This window comes from Falco rusticolus, chromosome 2, assembly GCF_015220075.1.
Source record: "Falco rusticolus isolate bFalRus1 chromosome 2, bFalRus1.pri, whole genome shotgun sequence".
Lineage (NCBI taxonomy): Eukaryota > Metazoa > Chordata > Aves > Falconiformes > Falconidae > Falco > Falco rusticolus.
In genome coordinates, this window is record NC_051188.1 from 229,522 (window position 1) to 253,922 (window position 24,401).

A 24,401-nucleotide genomic window follows, 5' to 3' on the forward strand; every position below is an offset into this window, starting at 1 on the left:
GGAGGCTTGTTTCCCCTACACAGCTCCAGACGAAGTCCCTGGGACTCACCGCAGATGAGGTCAGTGCTAGTTTGCCAGCAGACATATTTCATCAATGCAGCACTGCTGCTTGCAAACTGTCCTGGGAATTGCTTGAGGCAATCCAAGTCCCTCCCTAGAGACAGAGCTGCAGGAGGACTGGGTGGGCAGAGAGCAAATGTGCCTCTTGGGGACTGGTCACACGCTGGGCCTGAGAAAGGTGCTCATTTGTTAACACCCTGGAGAATTCAAGGCTGCTAGAGAGCTCCTGAACTATGCCACAGCACAACCCCAACAGAAGCAGGCACAGCCAACAGCAAGAGCCTTGGAGGGCAGTTGCCCGTGGGACAGGAGCACAGGGACAGCTCTGGAGATGCTCCGCTCCCTAACAGGCACAGGCTTGGTCACCCAACCAGCCACTTCCCTGACAGGTAAGCTGGGTGGCACAGGCAGAGCTGAGCTCTTTCCAGTGCTCCTTGTGGGACACAAACCTCTGCCCGGGCTGGAGAGCTGCTGGCTCAGGCTGAGGAGAGCACCAAGGATTGTTCCTTCAGAGACAGACCCCTACAAACAAGGCTCTGCGTCTTCAGGCCCAGAGGGGTACATCCACACCATGCTGCGTTGCACGGCCTCACGCTTTGTCCTCTCCCAGCGCGGGGACCTGTGATTCACCTTCCACCTCACAGGTAACTGCGCTCACCAACCCTTCTGACCCGCTCTGGATCTGAGACAGCAAGGCGAGCACCCCAAGGTCTGTGGGAGCAGCCAGCCCCCGCTGCTCTATCCTGTCCCAGGAGCTGTGCCTGGGGATGCCTGCCCAAGCACAAAAAAGTGCCGAGTCACAGCAGGTAATGAGGATGAGCCCACCCTTCCCAAGTGCTGACAGAGCTTTCCTGCCTTCCCACCCTCAGCAGCACTGTTCTCTCACACCTCTCTAAAGCCTGCTCACCTGTTGACTTCTGAAACATTGTTGATCCTCGCAGCTTCCAGCAGAGCATCTTCTGAAAACACAGAAAGAAGGGAAAGCAAGTTAGCAGCCAGACACACATGCACATAATAACCCAGAGGTGGCACAAGCCACTGCAGCAGAGAAGGTAGGGCCTGTGCTTACAGCTCTGATCAAACACCACAGGCTAGGAAAAATCTATTTTTGTGAGCAGGTTACTCCAAAATCCCTTGCTTGCTTGGTGACTTACCACAGCCTCCCTAAGCCCTGGTGCTAGGCTCTGGGGAAGGCAGGACCAAACAGCAATTTTTCAAAACGCAGTCACAGGCAGACACATGGGAACCTGTGTGCCAGCTGAACCCCCAGCCTGGCTGCATCCCTTCCTCGCCTCTCCTAGCCCAAACACAGATGTTCAGCCAGCTGAAACAGCAACTCCTTGCGTGCTGCATCATAACACGAGAGAACCCCCGAGCAGCACTTCAAGCAGACACAGCCAGGGATGCAAATTGCTCCTCCCTGGGAGACCAGTCTCTCCCAGTCTGGCAGAGATCTCCCACATCTGTAGGAAGCTACCTCTGCAGCCTGTCTCTGGCTCAGAAGGTGCCATGGGATGGGCCTGGCAAAAAGCTGGAAAGGAGCAGAAAGGTCCTGCTGAGGCACCCAGGGCTGGGCACGAGCCAGCAGCAGCTTCAGCAAGGAACCAACTGTGTCAGCAACCAGAGAACCATGGTATCTGCAAAGCAAACCCTGCAGACAGCAGGCTCCAGGGTGCAGCAGGCACTACAGGGTAGCTGGCACTGTCACCCCAGGCAGTCACAGCCTCAGCCACAGGTTTCCAGACATCACAAGAAGGCCAGAGTTCCCAATGCAGGCTCAGAATGACACCTCCTGGCTGGAGAGGGTAAGGACAGCACCCGAGCTCTGACGGAGATGCACCCAGCTGCTGTAGCAGGAACTGGTCAAACCCAATGCAGCCAGCAGAGCTGTACCTGGGCATTTGGGAAGCTGGGACAATTCTCCCCAGTTCTTACCAGCCTTCAAGTGCTTCCTGCTCTCTCCCCAACATTTTCTACCCGCTTTCTCTTCTCCAAGTTATTTGTGCCTGTGGCTTGGCCTTCTGCCTTGCATAGAATCACAGAAGGGTTCGGGCTGGAAGGGACCTTCAAGACCAGCCAGTCCCACCCCCTGCCAGGGGCAGGGCCCCCTCCCCCCAGCCCAGGCTGCTCCCAGCCCCGTCCAGCCTGGCCTTGAGCCCTGCCAGGGATGGGGCACCCACAGCTGCTCTGGGCAGCCTGGGCCAGCGCCTCGCCGCCCTCACGGGGAAGGGTTTCTTCCTCATGTCCAACCTAAATCTCCCCTCTCTCAGCTTCAAGCCATTCCCCCCTGTCCCACCACTCCCTGCCCTTGCCCAAAGCCCCTCCCCAGCTTTCCTGTCGGCCCCTCCAGGCACTGGGAGCTGCTCTAAGGTCTCCCCGCAGCCTTCTCCTCCCCAGGCTGCACAGCCCCAGCTCTCCCAGCCTGTCCCCACAGCAGAGGGGCTCCAGCCCTCTGACAATCTCTGTGGCCTCCTCTGGACTTGCTCCAACAAGTTCATGTCTTTCCTGCTCTGACGATCCTAGAGCTGGATGCAGTACTTGGTAAAGAACAAAGTGGGGCTTCTCCAAAGACACCTGCAAAGTGAGAGTGAGGAGAAGGCTCTCTGTTGCACAGCCTGGCTCAGCAAGCTCTGCAGAGACCCCTGAGCACTCCAGGTCTAACCTTCTGCAGCCACATTCCCGCATCCCTGCTCTCTCCAGGAAAACATCCTGCCTGCTTCCTGCACTCTCCCTGCCTGCAGGGTTGGGGCACTCATGGCTCTGTCCCCTCCACCGGCAGCCACAGCCACGTGGCTGCCTGGCTCTAAGTGCTAACCAGTCCACAAACCAGCTCCTGCAACAAAACCAGGCCTCAGTCTCTTAGACCTTTCCTAAGCACTAATTACACAAGACTCCCTATAATGATGGTGAAACCTCCTGGGTGACAAACCCAGCAGCCCAGTGCAGCAGCTGGCGTGTTACTCACAGAGACACAAACCTCTGACATGCTTGAAACCACCAAGTGTCCTGCTGTGAAGTCACAGCCCCTCCTGACCTAGGCCTGTGTCACACCAGCAGATGAGCTCGCTGCCAACAAGCCCAAACCTGTGAGCAGCAAGTGCTGGCTCATGACAAAAGGCACCACAGCAAGCAGGGAAGGCCCTCCTTGTGCACGCACCATCTCCTCTTCTGTAGCTTGTACCAATCCTGGTACAGCTGAAGGTCTGATGATTGATGCCCTGTGTGCCCGGTACACAGCCGAGCAGCAAACACATCTCTGCTTCAACACCACCTTGTCCAGTAACACCAATGAGGCCATTCCATCTCCTGTCCTGCAGCAGGAAAGTACGGTGACAACAACCTGGGGCAGAGAGGCTGCACCTCAAATACTCCCAAATACAAAACACTGCATGAGTGCCAAGAATGGGCTTGCTGTGGCACAAACCTATAGTTCCACAACAGCCTAAGGGCCTGCCACTTGCCCCAACAGTCACTGAGGCTATCCTGTGTGCTTCAGCTCAGATACACATGCCTGCCTTTGCAGACCGAAACCTAATGCGGCACTTGCGGCCACCTGCAACTGCTTACTTCCCACAGCAGGGTGGGCATAAACCGCGCCGTGAGAAACCCTGGCCTTATCAGGTAGTAAGTCAATCCCTTCCCAGCTCCAGAACCTTTGAAGCTGCCCCAAAGCATCCTACATTCAAAGCAGAAGCCTGGGCCAAGTGCACGCTGCCAGCTCAGACCCTTCCCTGCAAGCCTCCCTCACCCACAGGGGCTGGGAGCCAGGTCCTCTCCCAGCACCCATCAGGAAAGAGTCCACAGCGAGGGGCCGGAGTGCAGCTGACAAGAGCGTTGGCCGTTTTATCTTGGTGGCAAATGTGAGGATTGTTACCTTCACACTACAGAAGAGTTTGGGCATCCATCATAGACCAGCACACCCCTGGGCTAGGGAGCAAGGATAACATTTGCCCAGAAGGGTTTCCCAGGCCAGCACTAGCAGGCAGGCCTCATCCCCAAGGAGGGACCCCCATGCTCCCCTCCCTGTGGGGCACAAGTTCCTCTGCTTCGCATCCAGCCCCCTCCCACCACCGCGGGGCTGGCCAGGCAGCGAGCAGCAATAGTCACCCTTGGACAGGTGGTCCCTGAGGTAGCAGTAGGCCAGCACAGCGACGAGGGCAGGTAGCGCAGCTCCCGGGGGGCAGCTCCTGTCTCTGCTCCGACGCCCGCCGGGGTCTCCTCCGCGACGACAGCGGTGCTCAGCGCCCCAGGGCCACGCTGCGGGCCCTCCAAGGGGCACTGCCAGGCCCGAGGGCCCAGGCCCGGGGCAGCCCTGGCCAGCCAGCCCGGCGGTCCGCAGCAGGGCCGCACCTGGGACCCGCAGCCCCGGACCCGCTGCCACGGGGGTCCCCTTCGGGCCCGGCCCCACGGCTACGGGGGTGACCCCGGGGCCCGGGCCCGTTACCGGGGGGGTCCCCCCCGGGCCCCGCTGCCGCCCCCCGCAGGCCCCGCCCCGCCATGGCAGCCCCGCGCTCGGCTGCGGCGCGTGCTGGCGGCGCCCCCTGGCGAGCGAAGGTGGGAGCAGCCGCGGCCCACCGCTCCCGGCCCCCTCAGCCGCCGCCGCCGCTCCCCCGTAGACCAGCCGTGACGGCGATAGCCACAGCCGCGCCCGGAGGAGTCGCGCCAGCCCCGGTGGCGGCGGGCGGACCGCCAGGGAGGCCAACATCGTCCTCTCGCTCCCTGCGCTACACCTCCCGCGGCTTCACCCCTCCCCCCCCGGCGCCGCTGAGGCCGGCGGATCAAGATGGCGGCCGCCGGCAGCCCGGCGCGGCAGCGCGTCGGCGCGGGATGGTGCGCAAGGCCTGCTGGGAGCTGTAGTCCTCGCCCGGCTCCTCGCCGCTCTGTCGCGGCCGTCGCGGACTACAGCTCCCAGGGGGCAATGCGGCATGGTCCGCCCGGGGCATGCCGGGAAGCGACGCCGGCTCCGCTCCGGGCAGCAGAGGGACGCCAATTGGAGACCCGGCTCGTGCTGCCCGCGCATGCTCCCACACCTGGGCACCCACGCGTGCACACACCTGCACCCGCACCGGCGCGCTCGCGCGCATGCAGGCACACACACGCACAGGCGCACTTGCACACGTGCAGTCACACACACGTGCTCGCGCACACACATGCGCTGGTGCATGCACACACAGGGATACGCCTGTATGCACTTGCAAACACGCACGCCCAGAGAAGCAGACGTGCATGCGTCGTGCACACAGGTGCACTTGCAGACATGCATGCACACACGGAGGTGCATTTGCACACATGCATGCATACACACTTGTGCACTAGCAAACATGCGCGCACACATATGTACTCCCATGCATGCATGCACATGTAAGGATGCACCCATGCAGGCACTCATGCACACATGCACATTCTCATGCATACGCACAACCATGCGCAGCCACACACACACACGCACACGTGTGTGCACAAATGCAGGCACGGCGGGAGCCCTTTGCACCCTCTTGCAGGGCTTGCACATGCACAAGTGCTCCCCTTCCCTGCAGCGGCCTTCCTGCCCCCAGGGAACTCCTGGGTACACCCCCTGGGGTGGGCAGTGCTCAGGGCCAGGAGCAAACACCTCCAGGAGCCTCGGCCAGGGGGGGAATTGCACACTCAGGTGGGCTCAGTGCTGTTGATGTGGGAATTGCATGTGGGGCGCAGGGCTGGGCAACCTCTCCATGCACTGTGCTGCGATCTGCTCCCACTCATCCTACCCCCGCTCCATGCCACCATCCCCACAGAGCCTGCCCCATGCCGTGGGCCTGGCATACATGTGTGTGTGACCTGTGTGTGCATGTGCACGTGTCTGAATGCATGTGTGTGAATGCATATGCATGTGCATGCGCATCATGTATGCATGCACATACATGCCTGTGAGTGTGTGTGCAGTGCACGCGTGTGTCCGTGCATGTATGTGGCTCTGAGTATGTGCGTGTGCACATGCGCATGTGTGTCCGTCCTGGTGGGAGGCACTGAGCCGGCCTGATGCTGGTTTATTACTGGTGCAGGGCCAGGGCTTTGCTTCCTCCCTGGCCATCTGATGGCACCGGGGACAGAGGGACGGATCCAGCAAACACCTCTCCGTCCTTGCATGCCTCCACTCCCCAAAAGGCAGCGAGGTGCCCCCAAAGCCCCCAGGGCCCCTCAGCACTGTCCCACAGAGCCGCTACACCAACAGACAGTAAATTACTGCCCTGTGCAAGAAACGCTTTTTGGTAGAGGATAAAAAAACATATAGCCAAATGCCTAGGAGAAGGAAAATGCAGAATTGCGTGTTTTCAGGACAAAATAAAAGCAAGCGGCGTGTGGGGTCTCACTGGGAGAAAGGTTCACCGCAAAGGCAAAAGAAACAGGTGCTGAAATGCTGGTGCACTGGCCGGGGGTGCTTTTTCCTCAGCCCCCGTCTATCTGGCGTTTCCAGGAGCCAAGGACAGCAGGCAGGTTGTCAGCAGGCTGCGTCTCCCATTTCTCTCCTCCAGGTCCATCAATATTTCAAAGCCAGAGGAATTCACCCCTTCTCTCACATGTACTTACAGCTCCAGGGAAAAAAAAACCAAACACAACCAACCAAGCGTTTCTGCTTTGTTCTTTGGTGAAGAAAACTATACTAACCCACGCCACAGGCAGGGGAAGCTGCAGCTCCCCGGAGCCCTGTGGCACGCTGGGGTTTGCTGGGGGGCCATGGCTGCCCGCGCTCCCTGTTTCTGTGTTATTCCCGCAGCCACTTGCATGGTTTGACATCACCCACCATCACTTCAGCACTTTAACAGGCTCAGAAGCTCGGCGTCTGAGTCGTTGGAACTGGGTTGCTAACAAGTTGCGTTTTAGCAAGAAAAAATAAAAGCAAGAAGTTAATTAAAAAAAAATCAGGTTTATTGAGAAGAAGTGTGTTTATTACATGCATTATTAAATATCTGTTTTCTGCCTGCCAGCCCCTGGAGAAGAGCTAAACACAGAGCTCACGCTGGGTGCTGCCGTGCCGAGCCGTGCTGGAAAGCTTGGGGAAGCTCACTGGAGCTCACCAGTGACTGCAGCGGTTCAGCCTCATGCAGAAAATCCATTTTCATCGACTCGGCGATGAGCCTTTATAACCCAGTATTTGCATCTCTCCATTGGCTCCCACGCCCGCAGCCCCCGGCGGAGCCTGGTAGCGTGGGACACGTTTGCACGGCTAATTTAGCTTTGCACTCTGCTAATTAAAGGCTGTCAGGGAGATGCAGAATGCAGGGGCAGGGTTAAGGCTGGCCACGCAGGGAACTCGGTGCCACGCAGCCTGGCCGGGCTCTCCCCTCTCCCCGGGGCTGCTGGGGTGCGTGGGGTGATGGTGGGGGACAGACCTGGCGTGGGGAGGGCACGGGGTGAGAATGGAACTAGGGCGGCCCTGGGGAGGGGAGGGCACAGCCAGGAACGGGTGCTTCTGCGCCAAGCTGGGGGCTTGGCTGCACTGCGAGCTGTGGCAGAAGCTGCTAGTGGGGCAGCCCAGTTCCCCCAGCCCCATTCCCTCAGCGCCCCCAGCCCAGCTCCCCCCGTTCCCAGCCAGTTCCCCAGCCCAGTTCCTCCAGCCCCATTCCCCCAGCCCAGCCCAGCTTCCCCAGTTCCCCAGTCCCATTCCCCCAGTGCCCAGCTCCCCCCGTTCTCAGCCAGTTCCCCAGCCCAGTTCCCCCAGCCTAGCTCCCCCAGCTCCACGCCCAGTTCCCCAGCTCACCTCCCCCAGTGCCCCCAGGCCAGCTCCTCCAGTTCCCAGCCAGTTCCCCAGCCAAGTTCCCTCAGCCCCGTTTCCCCAGCCCAGCTCCCCCAGCCTCACTCTCCCACCTCCCGAGCCCAGTTCCCGCAGTTCCCCAGCTCAGGTCCCCGAGCCCAGCTGCCCCAGTTTCCCAGCCAGTTCCCCAGCCCAGTTCCCCCAGCCCAGCTCCTCCAGCTCAGTTCCCCCAGCCTCGCTCCCTACCCCATTCCCCCAGTTCCCCAGCTCAGCTCCCCCAGTGCCCCAAGCCCAGGTTCACCAGCCCCATTCCCCCCAGTTCCCCAGTCCAGCTCCCCAGTTTCCCAGCCAGTTCCTCAGCCCAGCTCCCCCAGCCCAGCTCTCTACCCAGTACCCCCAGCACAGTTTCCCCAGTCCAGTTCCCCCAGTTCCCCCAGCCCAGCTCCCCACCCAGTCCCACCAGCCGTTTCCCCTGTTTCCCGGCCCAGTTCCCCCACTCCAGCTCCCCACCCAGTATCCCCATCCCCGCTCCCCCAGTTCCCCAGCCCCACCCTTGCCCCCTGTCCCCCCGGCAGCTTCCCAGGCCCACAGATGACGTCTGTCCTGTTTTCGGTGGGGGCTGTGCACGTGGCGGTGCATGGCAGCCCCTCTCTGGGGATGGGGCAGGGGGTTCCCCCTGCCAAGAGCTGGAATCCCCCGGGAGCAGGGAGCGAAGCCAGGCTGGGAAAGGCTGCGGGATGCTGGCACCAGCTCCGCTTCCCTGGGAAAGGGGCGGGGGGGCAACAACCACCAGATTCCCAGAGGGGAGCAGACACAGGGCTGTTTGGGAGGGCTGGACAGGGGGGGCAAGGGGAGAGGGTCCCCCCTGTACCCACCGCAGCAAAACCCAGCAGCTGCAGGGCACCCGCAGCCGGGCACCTGCCTGGCCATCACCCACTGGTGCCAGCGGTGGGCTTCCCACTTCCCCGCGCCGGGATGAGTGGAAGCTTTCTTGGTTCTTTTCCCCAGGTCCGGACCACCGCCAGCAGTATGGCAGGTCGAGACCAGTGATGCAAGGTCCCCGTGCTGCAGGTGCTGAGCACGGGGACCCCTCCTCACACCCCCACCCCTGTGCCCCCCTTCTCCTCTGGTTACCACATCCTGGGAAGGGCCCCATCCCCGCATCCTCGGACACGTGGGTGCCACGCTGCCGGGAAGGGCTTTGCCTTGCTGGGCTCAGCACACGCTGTGCGGCGCGGCTCCCTCTGCCTTTAAATGGTTATTCATAGCAGCAAGAGCTGGAAGAGGCTTCCTCCGTGTTTTCAAGCAGGGAGAAAAAAAAAAATCCTGAGTCTGCAGCATTTCCCGAGCCGGCTGAGAAGCCCCAGCCCTTCCAAAAATCCTCTCCTCGCCAGTGCTGCTGATGGCAGCCTGCCCTCCCGCTCCCAGCCAGCTGCCCCGCACCGGGGCCGCAGCAGGGCCTGGCACCGGCACCGGGTGAGGGCTGGCACCGGGTGTCCTGGCGGGGAGGGACGATGCTCATGGGTGGCACAGCGGGATGGTGCTGGTGCAGCCACCCAGCACGGAGGGGGCTCACAGCAGAGCTGCCTGCCAGGGGCTGTGGCTCCCAGTCCCGGAGCATGTGCCCTTCTGCCCCTTCGTCCTGCCTCCAAAGGAAATCACGGACTCATGGAATCATTTAGGTTGGAAAAGACCTTTAAGATATTCATGTCCAACCGTTAACCCAGCGTTGCCAATGCTACCACTGAACCATGTCCCCAAGCGCCACATCTTCGTGTATTTTGAACCCCCCCATGGACGGTGCCTGCACCCCGTCCCCGGGCAGCCTGTGCCAGCGCTTGGCCACCCTGTCGGGGAAGACATTTCTCCCAGTGCCCACCCTGAACCTCCCCTGGTGCGGCTGGAGGCCGTTCCCTCCTGTCCTGCCGCTGGTTCCTTGGGAGCAGAGACCGACCCCCCTCGCTGCAGCCTCCTGCCAGGCAGCTGTAGGGAGCCAGAAGGGCCCCCCTGAGCCCCCTTTTCTCCGGGCTGAGCCCCCCCAGCTCCCCCCGCCCCCCCCAGAGCTGTGCCCCAGCCCCTTCCCCAGCCCCTGCCCGGCTCTGGACACGCTCCAGCCCCTCCGGGTCTGCCTGGGGGTGAGGGGCCCAACGCTGAGCCCAGGGCTCGAGGGGCGGCCGCACCAGGGCCCAGCACAGGGGGACGGGCACTGCCTGGCCCTGCTGGCCACGCTGCTGCTGACACGGGCCAGGATGAAATCCTTCGAAACCAGGGACACGGGGTGCAGGGGTGGATGCAGCTGGGACCCCCTCCCGGCATCACCGTGGGGAAAGACACCGGGGTGCGGTACAGGAGTGTGCGAGTGCGCCTCGGTGAATGTGTGCGGACCCGTGTGTGTGCCCCCGTGGGACACGCGTGTGTGCCCGTGTCTGTGTGCAGGTGGGTGGATGTAAAGGCCCGGGACGTGTGTGCAGGCAACTGCAGCACGTGCATCTGCGTGTGCACAGGCAGGCAGGGTGTGCGGGTGTGCACTGTGGAGGTATCTGGGCAAGTGCAACAGCTGTGTGCATCTGTGTCCGCCTCAGCGCTCCCAGTCCCCTCTGGCACCCCCCACCCAGTGCTCCCAGTCCCCCTCAGATCCCCCTGCCCAGTGCTCCTCGGTACTCCCGGTCGCCCCAGCTCCCCCCTCCCCGGCTCTCCCCGCCCGGTGCTCCCGGCCCCCCCGGCGCCCCCGGCCCCGCCCCCGCGGCCCCGCCCCGGCCCATCGCGCACCGCGCACCGGGCGGCGCCGCGCACCGGGGATGCCGCCGCCGCCGTAGGGCCGCCGCCACCCGCGGCACCGGCACCGGCAGCGGGCAAAGGGGCGGGGGGGGGGGGAGGAGGGGGGGGGTGTCCCGGGGCCATGTCGGGTCGCGACAGCGTGCAGATCCCCGACGACCGGGACTTCGGGGCGTTCCGGGCGGAGTGCGAGTCGGAGCGCGGCTGGAGCCTCACCTACAGCAAGGCGGGGGTGGCCGTCTGGGTCCAGCTGCTGGAGCCCGAGCGCTCCCTCCACAAGATCAAGGTAAGCCCCCACCGGCACCGGGCATCCGCACCGGCTACCGGGGGGACCCAGCCCCCCGGGGGCAGCGGGGACCTTGGGGCGGGAGGGGGCTGCTGATGTGGAGGGGGAATCCGCGGGGGCGGGGCTGGAGGTCAGTGGGGACCCTGGGGCAATGCAGCGCCCTAGAGTGAGCGGAGACCCCATGGCAAGTAGGGACCTTGGGGTGATGCAGCGCCCTAGGGTGAGCGGAGACCCCATGGCAGGTGGGGACCTTGGGGTGATGCAGGACCCAAGGGTGAGCAGGGACCATGGGTGCAAGCAGGGATCCTGTGGCAAGTGGGGATCCTGGGGTGATGCAGCACCCTGGGGTGAGCAGGGACCCCACAGCAAGCGGGGACCCTGGGGTGATGCAGCACCCTGGGGTGAGCAGGGACTCCAGGAGTTAGCAGGGATCCTGTAGCAGGTGCGGACCCTCAGGTGTTACGGCACCCCCCACAGCACATAGGGACTTGGAGGCTGAGTGAGCACCCTGGGTGAGCAGGGACCGTGGGGGCAAGCAGGGGTCCTGGGGCAAGGGGGGCCCCAGGGGCGATGCAGCACCCTGGTGTGAGTGGGAACCCTGGGGGTTAGCAGGGACCATGTGGCAAGTGGAGTCTCGGGGGGTGAACCAGCACCCTGGAGTGAAGAGGGACCCTGAGGGTGAGCAGGGACCTCAGGAGTTAATGGGGATCCTGGGACAAATGGGGACCTGGGATGAGCCAGCACCCAGAGGGAAAGCAAGGACACTGGGGTGAGCCAGCACCCTGGGCAAGAGGCACTGGGGGTGCAAGCAGGAATCTTGTGGCAAGTGGGGACCCTGGGGTGATGCAGCATCCTTGGGTGAGCAGAAACCCCAGGGGTTAGTGGGCACCCTCAAGTGATACAGCACCCTGGAGCGAGTGGGGACTTGGCCAAGTTGGCACCCCATTGAGAACAGGGGTCCCAGGGGTGAGCTGGCACCCCAGGACAAGCAAGACCCCAGGGCTGAGCAGGGACAAGTAGGGACCCCTGGGGACAAGGGGGCTGCATAGTGGTGACTAGAGACTCGCCCAGGGACAAACGGGCACCCACGGGGCGTGGGACCATGGAGCCTCGGTGCTGCCTGTCCCCTCTCACCTCAGGAACCCCCCCAGCGCTTGCTCACGGAGGAGCTGGGGCTGGGGCTGGGCTGGGGGCTTCTCAGGGCCGGCCAGGCACCGGTCCGCTCTCGTTGGGGCTGTCCCCATCCTGGCTGTCCCCTTGCCCTGCAGTGCCCGCTGTGGCCCTGCAACCCCCTGGTACAGATCAGGGCTGTCCGGGTCCCCACTGCTTCCCTCCCTGGTGGGTCCCGTCCCTCCGCGGAGCCGGTTTGCTGGGCTGGCACAGGCAGGTGCGCACTCCTCCTGGCTCATCCCTCCGGCAAAGGGGGCAGCCGGGCACCATTAGTGGGCACCGGGCACTGGGAATCCTGCGGGCACCGGGAATCCAAGGGAAAACTTGGGACAGGAGCAGCGTCAGGCTGAGGTTGCCGGTGGCCATGCTGGAGCCTCTGGCTGCCTGCAGGGCTGGCCGGTGTCCCTGTCCCTGCCAGTGCCTCCACGATGCCACGGTTATGTGGCCCTCACTGCCGTGCTGAGGCCTGGCAGGGCCGGTGGCAGCTGGCAGGGCTGGTGGCGGAGCGGAGGCGGTGGCTGCGGTGCGGCCTGCATGCACACACGCTGCTCTGCAGCAGCCGCGCAAACAAGCGGCGCTGGCGGCACCGGGGAAACCTGTCCCTGGCGTGGTGGCAGTGGCGGTGGCACCGGCTGTGCCTGGCTCCCGCCACACCTGCGCCCGCTGGGGAGCTGCCTCTGTTTGCTCCCCCCGGCCACCGGGCTGTGGCGGTGGGTTTGGGTTGTAGTGACCAGGGGACAGGTCCCTGTCGTGCCCCGGCAGCAGCCTGGCGCGGGGGACACGATCCTTGGGGTGTGGGGGCTTCCCAATGCTGCTCCCCCTCCGCAGCGGCACGAGCCCAGCACTGCGCTGGGACACGTGGCCGACGGGATGTGGAGCACCCATCTCCGTGGAGTCTGGGCATCTCCCCGGGCACGCTGGTATAGGTATGGCCCCATGGGGCAGCATGTCTCGGCACCCCCACTGAGCCCCACCCCCCACCCCCCGCCCCGCTGCTTGCTCTTGGGGTGTTGCTGCATCCCAAAGCACCTGCGGCGGGGTTGGGGTGCTGCTCTGGGCAGAGCTGCTGGGTGCGAGCAGGCAGCAGGGAGGTCACGTGGGGGTGCAGCCCTGCCCGTCCCCTGCCCCCCCCCGACAATCCCGGTGTGCCACGTCTGCCAGCAGCCATCGGCCTGGCAGGGAACCAGCCCTAGGTGCGCACCGGCATGTCCCAGCCCAGACTGGCACGGCACGCTCCCACCACGGGGCCGTCGGTGCCCTGTCCCATGCTCACGGGGGTCCCTGAGCCAGGGCAGCACCCCAGGGCTGGGTGTCCTTTGCTCTCCGTGCCCGGGGAGCCGGGGCTTGGGGTGCTGCTCGGTTAAACCCCACCAAGGAGCCTCTTTGTCCCCGAAAGGCCAAGGTCCCCATTTACTCCGGGGCAGCCACCTTTGTTCCCTGTCCCTGTTCCCCTCCACAAAGCCTTTGCCCCCGCGCAGCCAGCCGGCCCGTGGGGATCTCCGAGCCCCCTCCGGCAATCCAGCCCTGCCCTCCCAGAGCCCAGTACATCCCGCAGCCACGCCGGGTCTTGGCCCCCCTCAACACCCTCCTGGCTGGATCCTGCTGGGTGTTTAAATGCTGGTGCCATGCACGTGCTGAGCGGCACCGGGCCGGTATCGGGGACCGCCGTGGGACCGTCAGTCCCTGTGCCACCCCCCGGGATCCCAGCAGCACCCAGACCCAGCACCTCCCACCCAGGATGGGATGTTCCCGCTGGATTTTTGTGGTGGCCGGCTAGTGGGATGGGCAGCTGCCCTGGCACACGTGGCGTCGCTGACGTGGCACGGCAGGGCTGAGCCGGGGTGTTAGTGTCCCACGGCACAGCTCCCTGGGGAGGGGGCCGGGGGCTGCCTGCGGTGCCTGGCACCGGCAGCCTGCAAAGAGCTGTCTGCCTCGCTGTTTGCTCGCTGGCTTTCTTGCTCCTGCTGCTGCTCTGTAATTAAACCAAACCTGAAGGTCTCGCCCCGCTTTGAAGCAGCTGCCGTGTCTGTCCCCCCCTCTCTTCCATTAGGGATGCAGCTCTCGTCTAACCTGTTTTCTGGAGTCTGGAAACAAGTTTGTGCCACTGACACAACCCAGGGCTGATTCATCACCGGGACAGAGGGATTCGGTGGCCTCAGGCTGCCCGTTAAAGGTGGCTGCAGGGTAGGGGACCCCAGCCGGGACCCCCTTGCCCACCCCACAAGCTGGTGCCTGAGGACCTGAGTCCTCCAGGGAAGATGCTGCCCCTGGGGACAGGCTGCTCCAAAAGGATGGCCAGCAGCCATCCTGTGGGAGGCATCAGTAGGGAGCTGGAGCTTTGCCGGAGCTGATGGTGCAGCCAGGCACGTGCTGGCCATCCCTACCCGGACCCTGGCTCCCACTTGTTAATTATTCATCAGGTCACCTTGAGACGCGGCACCCAGTCGCTAATGATCATGCCAAACATCTGGGTCAGGAGGGAGATCTTCTTTTTAATTAATGGCCTGTGTGGCCAGGGCCCCAGTGCTGCCTGCGCCAGGTGTCAGGGAAGCCTGCTCCGGCAGGAGGGGATGCGCCAGCAAAGCCAGGGCTTTGTGGCAGCGTCAGCCCCCCGAGGTTGTGGGGTGGGGGGTTGAGGTGACCCCGCAGGCAGTTTTCCTCCATCCAGGGGGTCCCCTCAGTCCCCCCCCAGCCACCTGGGTGGCGAGTGTGTCCCCAAGGTGGCCACAGCCCCCCGGGCAGAGGTGGGGGCTGTCTCCCTGTTGGATTTGCTGCTGTCCCACAGCCCGGCATGCTGGCAACTGTCCCCTCGTGCCCAGCACAGCCCCGGCCCTGCGGTGCTGGGCATGGTGCAGGCAAAACCCCCAGGGCAGAGCTGGCACGGGCAGCCCCTTGCACCCATTGTGTCTGTCTCCCTTCTCTTGGTCTCCCTTCCTCCTCCTCCTCCTCCTCCTCCTCGCCCTGTAGACGTCAGCGTCAATATTGACTGAGGGCTGGGGTGCACTGCTCTGGGCGCTTCCCAGCTGGCACCGTCCCCTTTCCTGGTGAGACCCTGCAGGCACCCCCCTGGGACGTGAGTCACCCAGGGGCTGCAGCGTGGGCAGGTCCTGAGTCACCCGGCTGGTCCTGCCCACGTGGGCACCACTCCGCTGACCTGCTTTAGGAATAAACGGGAGCGGCGCGGTGCCCGCTCCCAAATCCAGCCCAGCTGGCACAGGCAGGGTGCTGGGGTTGCCTGGGTGCTGGTGGGGAGCAGGAGGTCCCCAAGTGTGTCACCCAGGGGTGTGCTCCCCGAGACCACATTGCAGGGCTGTCCCCTTCCTCCGTTTTGGCCAGACCTGCTCATGTGGCAGGGTTGCAGTGTGAGGCGCAGGGGGACTGGCTCCATGGGGCAGGGATGGCTTTGTGGCATGTGGGGCAGGGACTGGGTCCATGGGGTTGGGGATGGGCTCCATGGGGCAGGGATGGCTCTGTGGGGCTGGGCACAGGCTCTGTGGAGCTGAGGGCAGGCTCTGCAGGGCAGGGATGGCTCTGTGGGGATGGGATGGGATCTTGTGGGCAGGCATGACTCCATGGGGTGGGGATCGATGGAGCTGGGGACAGGATCCATGGGGCAGGGATGGCTCCGTGGGGTTGGGGACAGGCTCCTGGCTCCGTGGGGTTTGGTATGGGCTCTGTGGGGCAGAGACTGGCTCCATGGAGCTTGGGACAGGTGCTGTGAGAAAGGGATGGCTCTGTGGGGCAGTGATGGCTCCGTGGGTTTGGGGACAGGCTCTGTGAGGTTGGCGCCGTGAGCAGCAGCCGTGTCCTGCTCGAGTGAGGACAGCCACTGCTGCTCCTCCACCCCTAAATCCCAAAATCCACTGCTAAAGCCACCCTGGGGACGGACCAGGAGCCAGTGGCAGTGGCATTTGGTGGGGGACAGGGTGCCGTACCCACCTCGCAGGCACGTGGGGCATGTGTGTTTGCCGGGGTGGAGGAGCAGCATCCCCAGGGACGTGGCGCGGTTGCTGATGCTGCCTGTGCTGGCTGCCCTCCCTGCCTGCTCCTGCCCTTGTGCTGCCCTGTGGCACGGCTCGGCAGCTCTCAGCCCGATGGCATCCCTGTTCTGCCTTCCCCTTCTCTTCCTGAGGATTTGGCCACTGTGGTTAGCGGAGCTGCTCCTGACCTGGAGGAGGGGGGCTGCTCCCCACTCTGGGCCCCCTGCACCATGCTCGCTGCCCCACGGCACCAGGCACCAGTGCCCTGTGGTACCACCAGCTGGCACCTCCACGCAGGGGTGCTGCTCTGGGGGGAAAGCAGCAGCGGGGGGAGGAGGCAAGGTGGGAAGGTGCCCCCCAAGAAGGTCCCCCCAGCGTGCAGGGCTCAGCCCTGTACTGCCTCAGGGCGTAGCTGGCCCTGTGTAACCGGCTCCTTTGGGGGGGTTGCATTGGTTTTTGGGGAACCTGAGAAGAGACCCCCACCCAGGGGTCCCTGTGGTCACCCTCCTTCCTGGGGTCCCTGCCACCGTCCTCCTGCCTGAGGGTCCCCACCTGGGGGTCCCCATGGCTGCCCTCCTTTCTGGGGGTCCCCGTGGCCACCCTCCAGTCTGAGGATCCCCACAGCCACCCTCCCTCCTGGGGGTCCCCATGGCTGCCTCCTTTGCAGGGGTCCCCACAGCCACTCTCCTGCCTGGGGGTCCCCATGGCTGTCCTCCTTTCCAGGGGTCCCCATGGCTGTCCTCCTTTCCAGGGGTCCCCATGGCCATCCTCCCACCCAGGGGTCCCTGGGGCCACCCTTCCGCCTGGGGGTCTCCACAGCTACCCTCCATCCTGGGGGTCCCCATGGCCATCTTCTTGCCTGGGGGTCCCCATAGCTACCTTCCTTTCCAGGGGTCCCCGTGGCCACTCTCCCTCCTGGGGTCCCCATGGCTGCCCTCCTGCCTGGGGGGTCCCTGTGGCCACCTTCCTGCCTGGGGGTCCCCATAACTGCCCTCCTTTCTGGGGGTCCCCGTGGCTGCCCTCCCTCCCTGGGGTGGTTTCTCAGCCGCCCACCCCTGCAGTGCAGGATGGAGTGCAAGGATGTGCCAGCGGAGACGCTCTACGACGTTCTGCATGACATCGAGTATCGGAAAAAGTGGGACACCAACGTCATTGAGACATTTGACATCGGGAAGCTGACTGTCAACTCCGACGTGGGCTACTACGCCTGTGAGAGGGGGCTGGGGGGGTCCCGGGGGGGCACTGAGCCCCGTGGCTGTCATGGCAGCGTGCCTGGCTTGGGCATCGGTGGGTTGGGTGGTGCCCAGGAGGAGTTTGGGAGGGATTCGGGGGGCAGGCTTGGCCCTCTGGAGGGGAGGCCGGTGCTGGGGGTGGGGGTCGGGGGAGTGTCTCACCCTGGTTCCCCACCACCACTGTCCACAGGGAAGTGCCCCAAGCCCCTGAAGAACCGGGATGTCATCACGCTCCGCTCCTGGCTGCCCATGGGCACCGACTACATCATCATGAACTACTCCGTGAAGCACCCCGTGAGTGCCCGGGGGGTGGCCGGGGGGGCTGCCCATGCCAGGACGGGGCTGGGTTCACCCATGATCAGTCAGAGCTCCGGGGGTGGGGGGCGGGCAGGCTGGTGGCATCGGGGGGGCTGGTTTCTGGGGGGTCAGGGCAGCCCTGCCCACATGGTAGATGCTTGCTTGAACCCTGCCCTGCCCCTGCCACTAATGCCCACTCGCTGTCCCCCCTCCCCAGAATTACCCCCCGCGGAAGGACATGGTGCGAGCAGTCTCCATCCAGACGGGCTACCTGATCGAGGGGACAGGAGCCAAGAGCTGCACCATCACCTACCTGGCACAGGTGGACCCCAAAGGTAGGGGGGGGGAGGGGTGCGCCTCAGCCTACCCCTCGGGGACAGCCGCCCTCTGGCTGGGGGTCTGCCGGGGTCAGTAAGTGGGGCTGGAGATTTTCCGTAGCTGGGGGGGGGGGGGGGGGGCTTGGGGGGGCTTGGAGACAGGCAGCAGTGGGAGCATCTCGGGATGTGGCCGGAGCCAGACCAGGAGCCCTGGAGCAGTGCCAGGAGGAAACATTTTCAGCCAGTTCTCTAGAAATACGCCTTTTTGGGGGCAGAGAGGCAGCCAAAATAGCTTTTCTTTCTTTGCTTTTTTTTTTTTAGCTTTTTTTTTGTAACTTGGCAAGAAGCTGAGCACGTAGTTCGGGTTGAGCCCCGACTTCCCTGGACTGGCCACCCCCTTGCTCGCCCTGTGCCCTGTCCAGCTGGGTGTCCCTGCGGAGGGTGACCTGGGGGTCCTGGCGCTGCCATGCCCGGGGGTCCCGGCTGCCGTGCGGGTCCCAATGCCCGGGGGTCCCGGCTGCCGTGCGGGTCCCAGCATGGCTCCTCTTGTCTCGGCAGGTTCCCTGCCAAAGTGGGTGGTGAACAAATCCTCGCAGTTCCTGGCCCCCAAGGTGAGTCAGTCACACTGGGGCCGGGGTCCCGGGTGGGGTGAGGTGAGTTGTCCCCTCGCCTGCCTGGGCTCTAATGCTGCCTTCATCCCAGGCGATGAAGAAGATGTACAAGGCTTGCCTGAAGTACCCGGAGTGGAAGCTGAAGCACAACCCGCACTTCAAGCCCTGGCTGTTCCCCGAGCAGAGCCAGCTGCCCGCGCTGCCGCTCTCCGAGCTCTCCCTCCAGCATGCCGACTCCCTGGAGAACATCGACGAGAGCTCCCTCGCCGAGACCAAAGACGACCGCGGCGAGGCCAGTGATGAGGACAGCGTTAACTGACCCCCTCCCCCGGCCTGGACCCCCTCCGTGGGGTCATTTTCTCCCAATCCTCCCCCGTCCCCTCCCCCTTCCACCACAGTTTGTGTCTCTCTCTCTTGCACGCACCTGCACGTGCACCCACGCTTCTGGCTCGGGGCGGGGGGGCTGTGCTGGGCTCCCCCTGGACCGAGGGGTGCCCCCCCCTCCCCTCCACTAGGGTAGGAAGCCGGGGGGTGTCTGGTCCCTTCGCAGCCGCTGCGGGACACACTGGCGATGTCCCCCTCGTCATCCCCATCGGTGGCAAACCCAAAGTGCCCTTCAGCTGTCGCCCTGGGATGGGGGGCAGAGGAAAGGGGGGGTCCCTGCCCCTGCTCCCCAGCCCAGGGGGGATCCCCCCAGCCCTTCCTTGCACCCCCCCTACTCCCCCAGCCCTCCTCCCTGTCTCCTCTGTTAGGGTCTGACAGAACTGCCTTCCTCCTGCAGGACCCCTGCCCTAAGCAGACCCCCGGGGGGGCTGGAGGGGGGGCTGCCCACACCTCCAGGTGTGCAAAGGGGTCTTTAGGGGCTCCTGTCACCTCCAGGCATGCTGGGCAGGGGGGGGAAGGGGGCTTGGAGGCTCCCAGCACCTCCAGGCATGTTGAATAGGGGGGTCTCTGGGGTCTTGCAGCACCTCCAGGCATGCTGGCAGGGTTTTGGGAGGCTCCTGGCACCTCCGGGTGTGTGTGTGGTGGTGGGATTTGGGAGCTGCTTGCACCTCCGTGCATGTTAGGGGGACCTGGGGGGGCTCCCAGCACCTCCAGATGTTCTGGAGGTCTCTAGGGGCTTGGGGTTCCCAGCACCTCCATGCATCTTGGGGGGACTTGGGGGATTCCTGGCACCTCCAGGTGTGCTGGGGGGTGTCATGGGGGTCTCCCAGCATCTTTATGTGTGTTTGAGGAGGGCTTTGGGGTCTGCTGGCACCTCCGGGTATGTTGGGGGTCTCGGGGTCCCAGCATCTTCAGGTCAGGCATGTTGGGGGGACTTGGAGGCGGGGGGGGGGGCTTCTGGCACCTCCAGATATTCTGGGGGTCTCGGGGAGCTCCTGCCCCCCCTTTCTAGGTGAGGGACCCCAAGTTCGGTGTCTGAACACTTTCTACGCTAGAATTAGAGGCCTTGAATCGGGATTTTGGAGCTGTTCCTTGGCTGCACTCCTGTCCCCCCGCCGTGCCTGGGGCAGTGAGGGGAGGAGGGAGATTTTGTACCTTGTACTGGAGCTGATTATTTAGGAATAAAACAAATAAATCCGGCACAGGGTGCCTTGGCCTCTCTGTCCTGCCTCGGTCCCCTGTGAGCCCTCCCTGTCCCCGGCTTTGCAGTGGGCTCAGGCAGGGGGGTCCCTGGGGTCGTGGTGGGTGCTGCCAGGTCCCACTCATCGGGGGGTCCCTGGGATGGTGCCCTGGAGCCATTGTGGGCTTTGGCATTGGGGGACCCCGGGGGGGCTCTCAGTGGTGGTGGTGCTGCTGGAGGGTGCTGAGAAACCCCTAAACCCAATTAGTGCTGGGCAGTAATTGGAGACAAGGCTGTTCGCCCCTGTAGTGGGTTTTGCCCCAGCCCCAGCCAGACGAATAACACCAGTACCGCCTGTGGACCACCCCAGCTGGGGTACAGCCCCACCAAAAACACCTCTGAGTCAGGGGGCTGCAGGGGATTCTATTTGGGGGTGCATCCCTGGCTTCTCCAGCTTTTCTCCACCTCTACAAGGAGCTTTGAAAGGCCTTAAAATGGGAATAAAAAGTGGAAATGGTGAGTGTCTGGTAATCACCTGGAGCTGAGACTGGGGGGGCTCCCAGCCCTGCAGGTGGCAGGGAGAGGCGAATCCCCCCCAGCTCCGCTGCTCAGGATGCGGCCATCCACGGTGCCTGGCTCGCTGCAGCCATTGGCTCCGTGGGGGGGTTCTCCAGTGTCCGACGGGATGCACGCTCAGCGGCAATGGGGGAAGATGGAGCTGGGGAGGATGAACCTTTGGTAACCCTGAAACCTTCATCTTTCTTCCTGATACTTGCCAGGAAACCTCAAAGCAGCGTCCCCCCGAGCAGGGGACCCTCCTGGGCTGCCGGACCCCCAGAGCCATGGGCCTGAGCCAGGGCGGTGGGATGCAGAACATGGGGCGTGCAATGAGGAAGTGATGAAGAAGAGGATGAGGATGGCGGGGTGCCTGGGGGGGGTGCCTGAGCGGGCAGCAGGCAGCGGACAGCCAGCTGCTGCTGGGCTTTGCCAGAGCTGCTTTTTATTTATTTAATTCTGGGAAGGGTTTTTCCTTCCCCCCCTCCCACTGCTGTTCCCCCCTCTGGTACCCAGGAGCCTCCCAGCTTGGAGCCTCCAGCAGAGCCCACAGCTGCCCAGTCAGGCCAGTGCGGGGATGCTCCGGGGATGGGTGGGGGGACGACGGGACACCTGGGGGGGGTCACTGCTCCCAGGCATGCAGCCAGTGCTGGTGCTGCAGAGAGGGGCCCCACCGTGGGTGTCCCCCCTCTCAGTGTGGGCTGCAAAAGCTCAGCTGGGACCAGGAGAGGATCTGCCATGCTGGGGTGTGAGGTTTGGGGTGCAGGGAGGGGTTCGGGGTCTGTGAGGCATTGGGGTGCCCAGAGCAGCGGGTGAGGGCAGAGAGGATGCTCCATCCCGGGGGAGAGCCCAGCACTCCCCTGGGGAGTGTGGCTCTGCAGGTTCAGCCCTGGGACCCCCACTCCCCGTGGGGCACAGCTACCAGTGCATGCAGTTATGGCCAGTGCAGCCCCCCCATTCCAACCCCACCTGATGCTCTGGGCACCCCACATCTCAGCAGACCCCAAACTTCTCTCTGCACGCCAGGGTCTTGCTGGATGGGTGCGTGCCAGGTTCTGGCTCAGGGCCTGGCTGGGGTGACGCCAGCCGTGCCCCACTAGTGCTGTCACACGTGGGACCATGCCGGGCACTGGGGACTCGCTGCCGATTTCATCCATTAATTCTGATTTGCCACATCCTCCCCATCCTTCCCGCACCTCTCCCAAACTGCCGGTAAAAATAGGACGCAATTAAAAAGGGAGCCAGCACCCACTCCACCTCCGTGCGGGGCAGTAACGGAGCAAGGGATGCACCGCGGGTGGCTCCGGTGCTGGGGGGACACACGGTGGGGGCGAATCAGGGGGGCAAAGCCCCCCGCAGGGGGATTTTTAGTTTTTTTGCCCGTGGGAGGTGTTGCCAGGGACTCAGTGTCAGGGGGGCTGTGAGAAGAAATGGCTTCATAAGGGAGCAGAGGCAGCTGGTGTCGGAGGAGCTGTGTGCCCAGGGGGCTTTGGGCAGCACCGGGGGCTCAGGTAGGCTGCGGGCCATGGGCAGGGCAGGGGGGACACGGATCCACTGGGCACGAGGACTGTGCTGGGGGCTCGGTGCTGTGTTGGTTCTGTCCTGCTGCTGTCTGGGGAGGACATAGGGATCCCCGAAATGCTGCTGGGAATGTCTGTGAGGCTTTGGCTCCGCAGGGATGAGCCTTTGGCATTGCTGCCCATCCCGGGGGCCGCGGTGCCCTACAGCGTGTGCAGCCCGGTGACCTGGGGGAGGCCACCGCACCCTCGTCTTTGGCTGAAGGCTTTGGGGAGGGGACCCACAGTGCTCCAAGCACCTGGGGAGTGGGATGCTGCAAATGGGGGGGATGCTGCGAGTGGGATGACGCTGTGAGCAGGGGGATACGATGGCGATGGGGAATGTGGATGCTGCAAGAGGGGGGATACAATGGCTGTGGGGACTGGATGCTGCGAGCCAGGGGATATGATGGCCATGGGGGATGTAGGTACTTTCAGGGGGGGGATATGATGGTCATGGGGAGCGGGGATGCTGCTGGTGGGGCAAGGCTGCGAGCGGGGGGATGCTGCAAGCAGGGAGATGCTGTGAGTGGGAATGCAATGGACGTGGGGAGTGGGGATGATTTGAGCAGGGGGATGCTGTGAGCGGGGGGATGCTGTGAGCAGGGAGCTACAATGGCCGTGGGGAGTGGGGCGATGCAGGCAGCAGAGGTGCATTTTGGGGGAGTCAGACACCGGCCCCGCTGGCTGAACCCCAGCAGAGCACCATCCCCTAAATGTGGGGCTGAGCCTGCTGCATCAGCAAGCGGGTGCTGCTGTGCCTGGCCCCCCTTTGCACAGGGCAATTAATGGCCTCGCGTGGGCGAGGGGCCGAGATCGCGGGGACCGTGCCCCCCCCCCCGAGAGCAGGCAGCCAGCGTGTCCCCGTCCCCGAGCTGCTCTGCGGCATGAAAGGAGCATTGTCCGGGCAGCGCTAAGCGCGGTCTGCTGGGGCCAGCTCGCAGCCCCCGGCGTGGGGAGCCATGCAGGGGGCCTGTGGGAACCTCGTGTCTCCCGCCCCCTCCCCAAAACATCCCGCTTCATTTTTTCCCCTTGCCGAGGCCTTGGGAACTGGGTGGGGAGGAAAAAAACCCAATCATAATCCTTTTTTTTTTTTTTTTCTTTTCTTTTTTTTTTTTCTCTTTTTGGGGAAAGTCCCTACGGTTTTCCCCTGTCTCGCATTTCCATGAGGCAGCCAAAGCTCCTCCATGCGGGAACAAGCCCAGGCCTGGCTGGGGGGGCCCTGCCCACTACGGGAAGCACCTCAGCATCCTCCCTGGAGCCCCGGCCACCGCTGAACAGAGGTACTCAGTGCTCCTCTCACTGCGGCTTTGCTCCCTGTGTCTCTGCCTGCTGGGGTGGGCAATGCTGGGGGGGGGAGGGGGGACTGGGGGGTGGAAACCCAGTCTGGGGGACACCCCCCTGCCACTTCCTTGGCTGTGGTTTCTCTCCTGGGGGGGGTCATGCTTGTCCTGCGCTGCCCCACATGCTGCCAGGGCATCTACTTCCCTGGGCTGTGCGTGTGGTGGGGGCACAGGGGGGATGCTGAGCTGCGGGGGGGGTGGGGGATAGGCTGCACCCTGCTCCCTGCTCCAAAATTGTTCAGCTGTGACAGGGCCGTGCCCCCTGGCTGGATGTACCACCAGCATGTCCCAGATTAGCCCCAGTACACCCCAGCTCAACCCCAGCACATCCCAGCTCAACCCCAGTACACCCATCTCATCCCGAGTGCACCCCAGCTCAGTTCCAGTATACCCTAGCTCATCCCCATCAGACCCCAACTCAACCCCAGTATACCCGGTCATCCTCAGCACACCCCAGCTCAACCCCAATAGACCCCAGCTCATTCCCAGCTCATTCCCAGCTCATCCCCAGTACACTCCAGTTCAACCCCAGTATTCCCAGCTTAATTTCAGTATACCCCAGCTCACCCCCCGCACACCCCACCTTGTTCCCAGCACACCCCAGCTCAATCTCAGCATATCCCAGCTCAACCCTAGTACTACCCCAGTTCAACCCCAGCACTCCCAGCTCAATTCCAGTATAACCCAGATCATCCCCAGCTCACCCCAGCTCAATCCACCTTGCGGGCTGGTGACAGAGGGGTAAAGCTTGGGAGAGCGGGACCCGGAGGGCCCGGCTGGCAGATTTGTTTTCTCTTTGAGAACCAGCTCAGCGCGTCCCAATTCACAGCCAAACAACGCCGGCAGCTGCGGCTGTGCCGGGGCCACCGGGACCCCTGCCAGCAGCACCCGTGCCGCGCTGACTGCCGCCGACACTGCCCAAA

General features: G+C 63.8%; 2 protein-coding genes across 2 annotated transcripts in view; one reads left to right on the top strand and one right to left on the bottom strand.

Annotated features, from left to right (window-relative positions):
• Window positions 1-4,841, bottom strand: part of CLPB (caseinolytic mitochondrial matrix peptidase chaperone subunit B) — a 92,869-nt gene extending 88,028 nt beyond the window's left edge. Inside the window, 2 exon segments of the mRNA XM_037377024.1 lie at window positions 968-1,019; window positions 4,168-4,841. Of these exon segments, the coding sequence (XP_037232921.1) occupies window positions 968-1,019; window positions 4,168-4,765 (650 nt within the window). The 5' untranslated portion in view covers window positions 4,766-4,841.
• Window positions 4,842-10,655: 5,814 nt separating this feature from the next.
• Window positions 10,656-20,046, top strand: STARD10 (StAR related lipid transfer domain containing 10). Its single transcript, XM_037377025.1, has 6 exons — window positions 10,656-10,853; window positions 17,065-17,212; window positions 17,426-17,529; window positions 17,750-17,867; window positions 18,408-18,460; window positions 18,552-20,046. Exons 1-6 carry the CDS (start codon window positions 10,692-10,694, stop codon window positions 18,777-18,779), a joined length of 813 nt encoding a protein of 270 aa, XP_037232922.1. The 5' UTR covers window positions 10,656-10,691; the 3' UTR covers window positions 18,780-20,046.
• Window positions 20,047-24,401: the final 4,355 nt, after the last annotated feature.

Excerpts from the sequence above, each read along its gene's own strand:
- STARD10 (XM_037377025.1), top strand. The coding sequence starts at position 10,692 with ATGTCGGGTCGCGACAGCGTGCAGATCCCCGACGACCGGGACTTCGGG. Across the intron at positions 10,854-17,064 it reads GCTCCCTCCACAAGATCAAG|TGCAGGATGGAGTGCAAGGA; the intron begins GTAAGCCCCCAC and ends CCACCCCTGCAG. Across the intron at positions 17,868-18,407 it reads GGCACAGGTGGACCCCAAAG|GTTCCCTGCCAAAGTGGGTG; the intron begins GTAGGGGGGGGG and ends TTGTCTCGGCAG.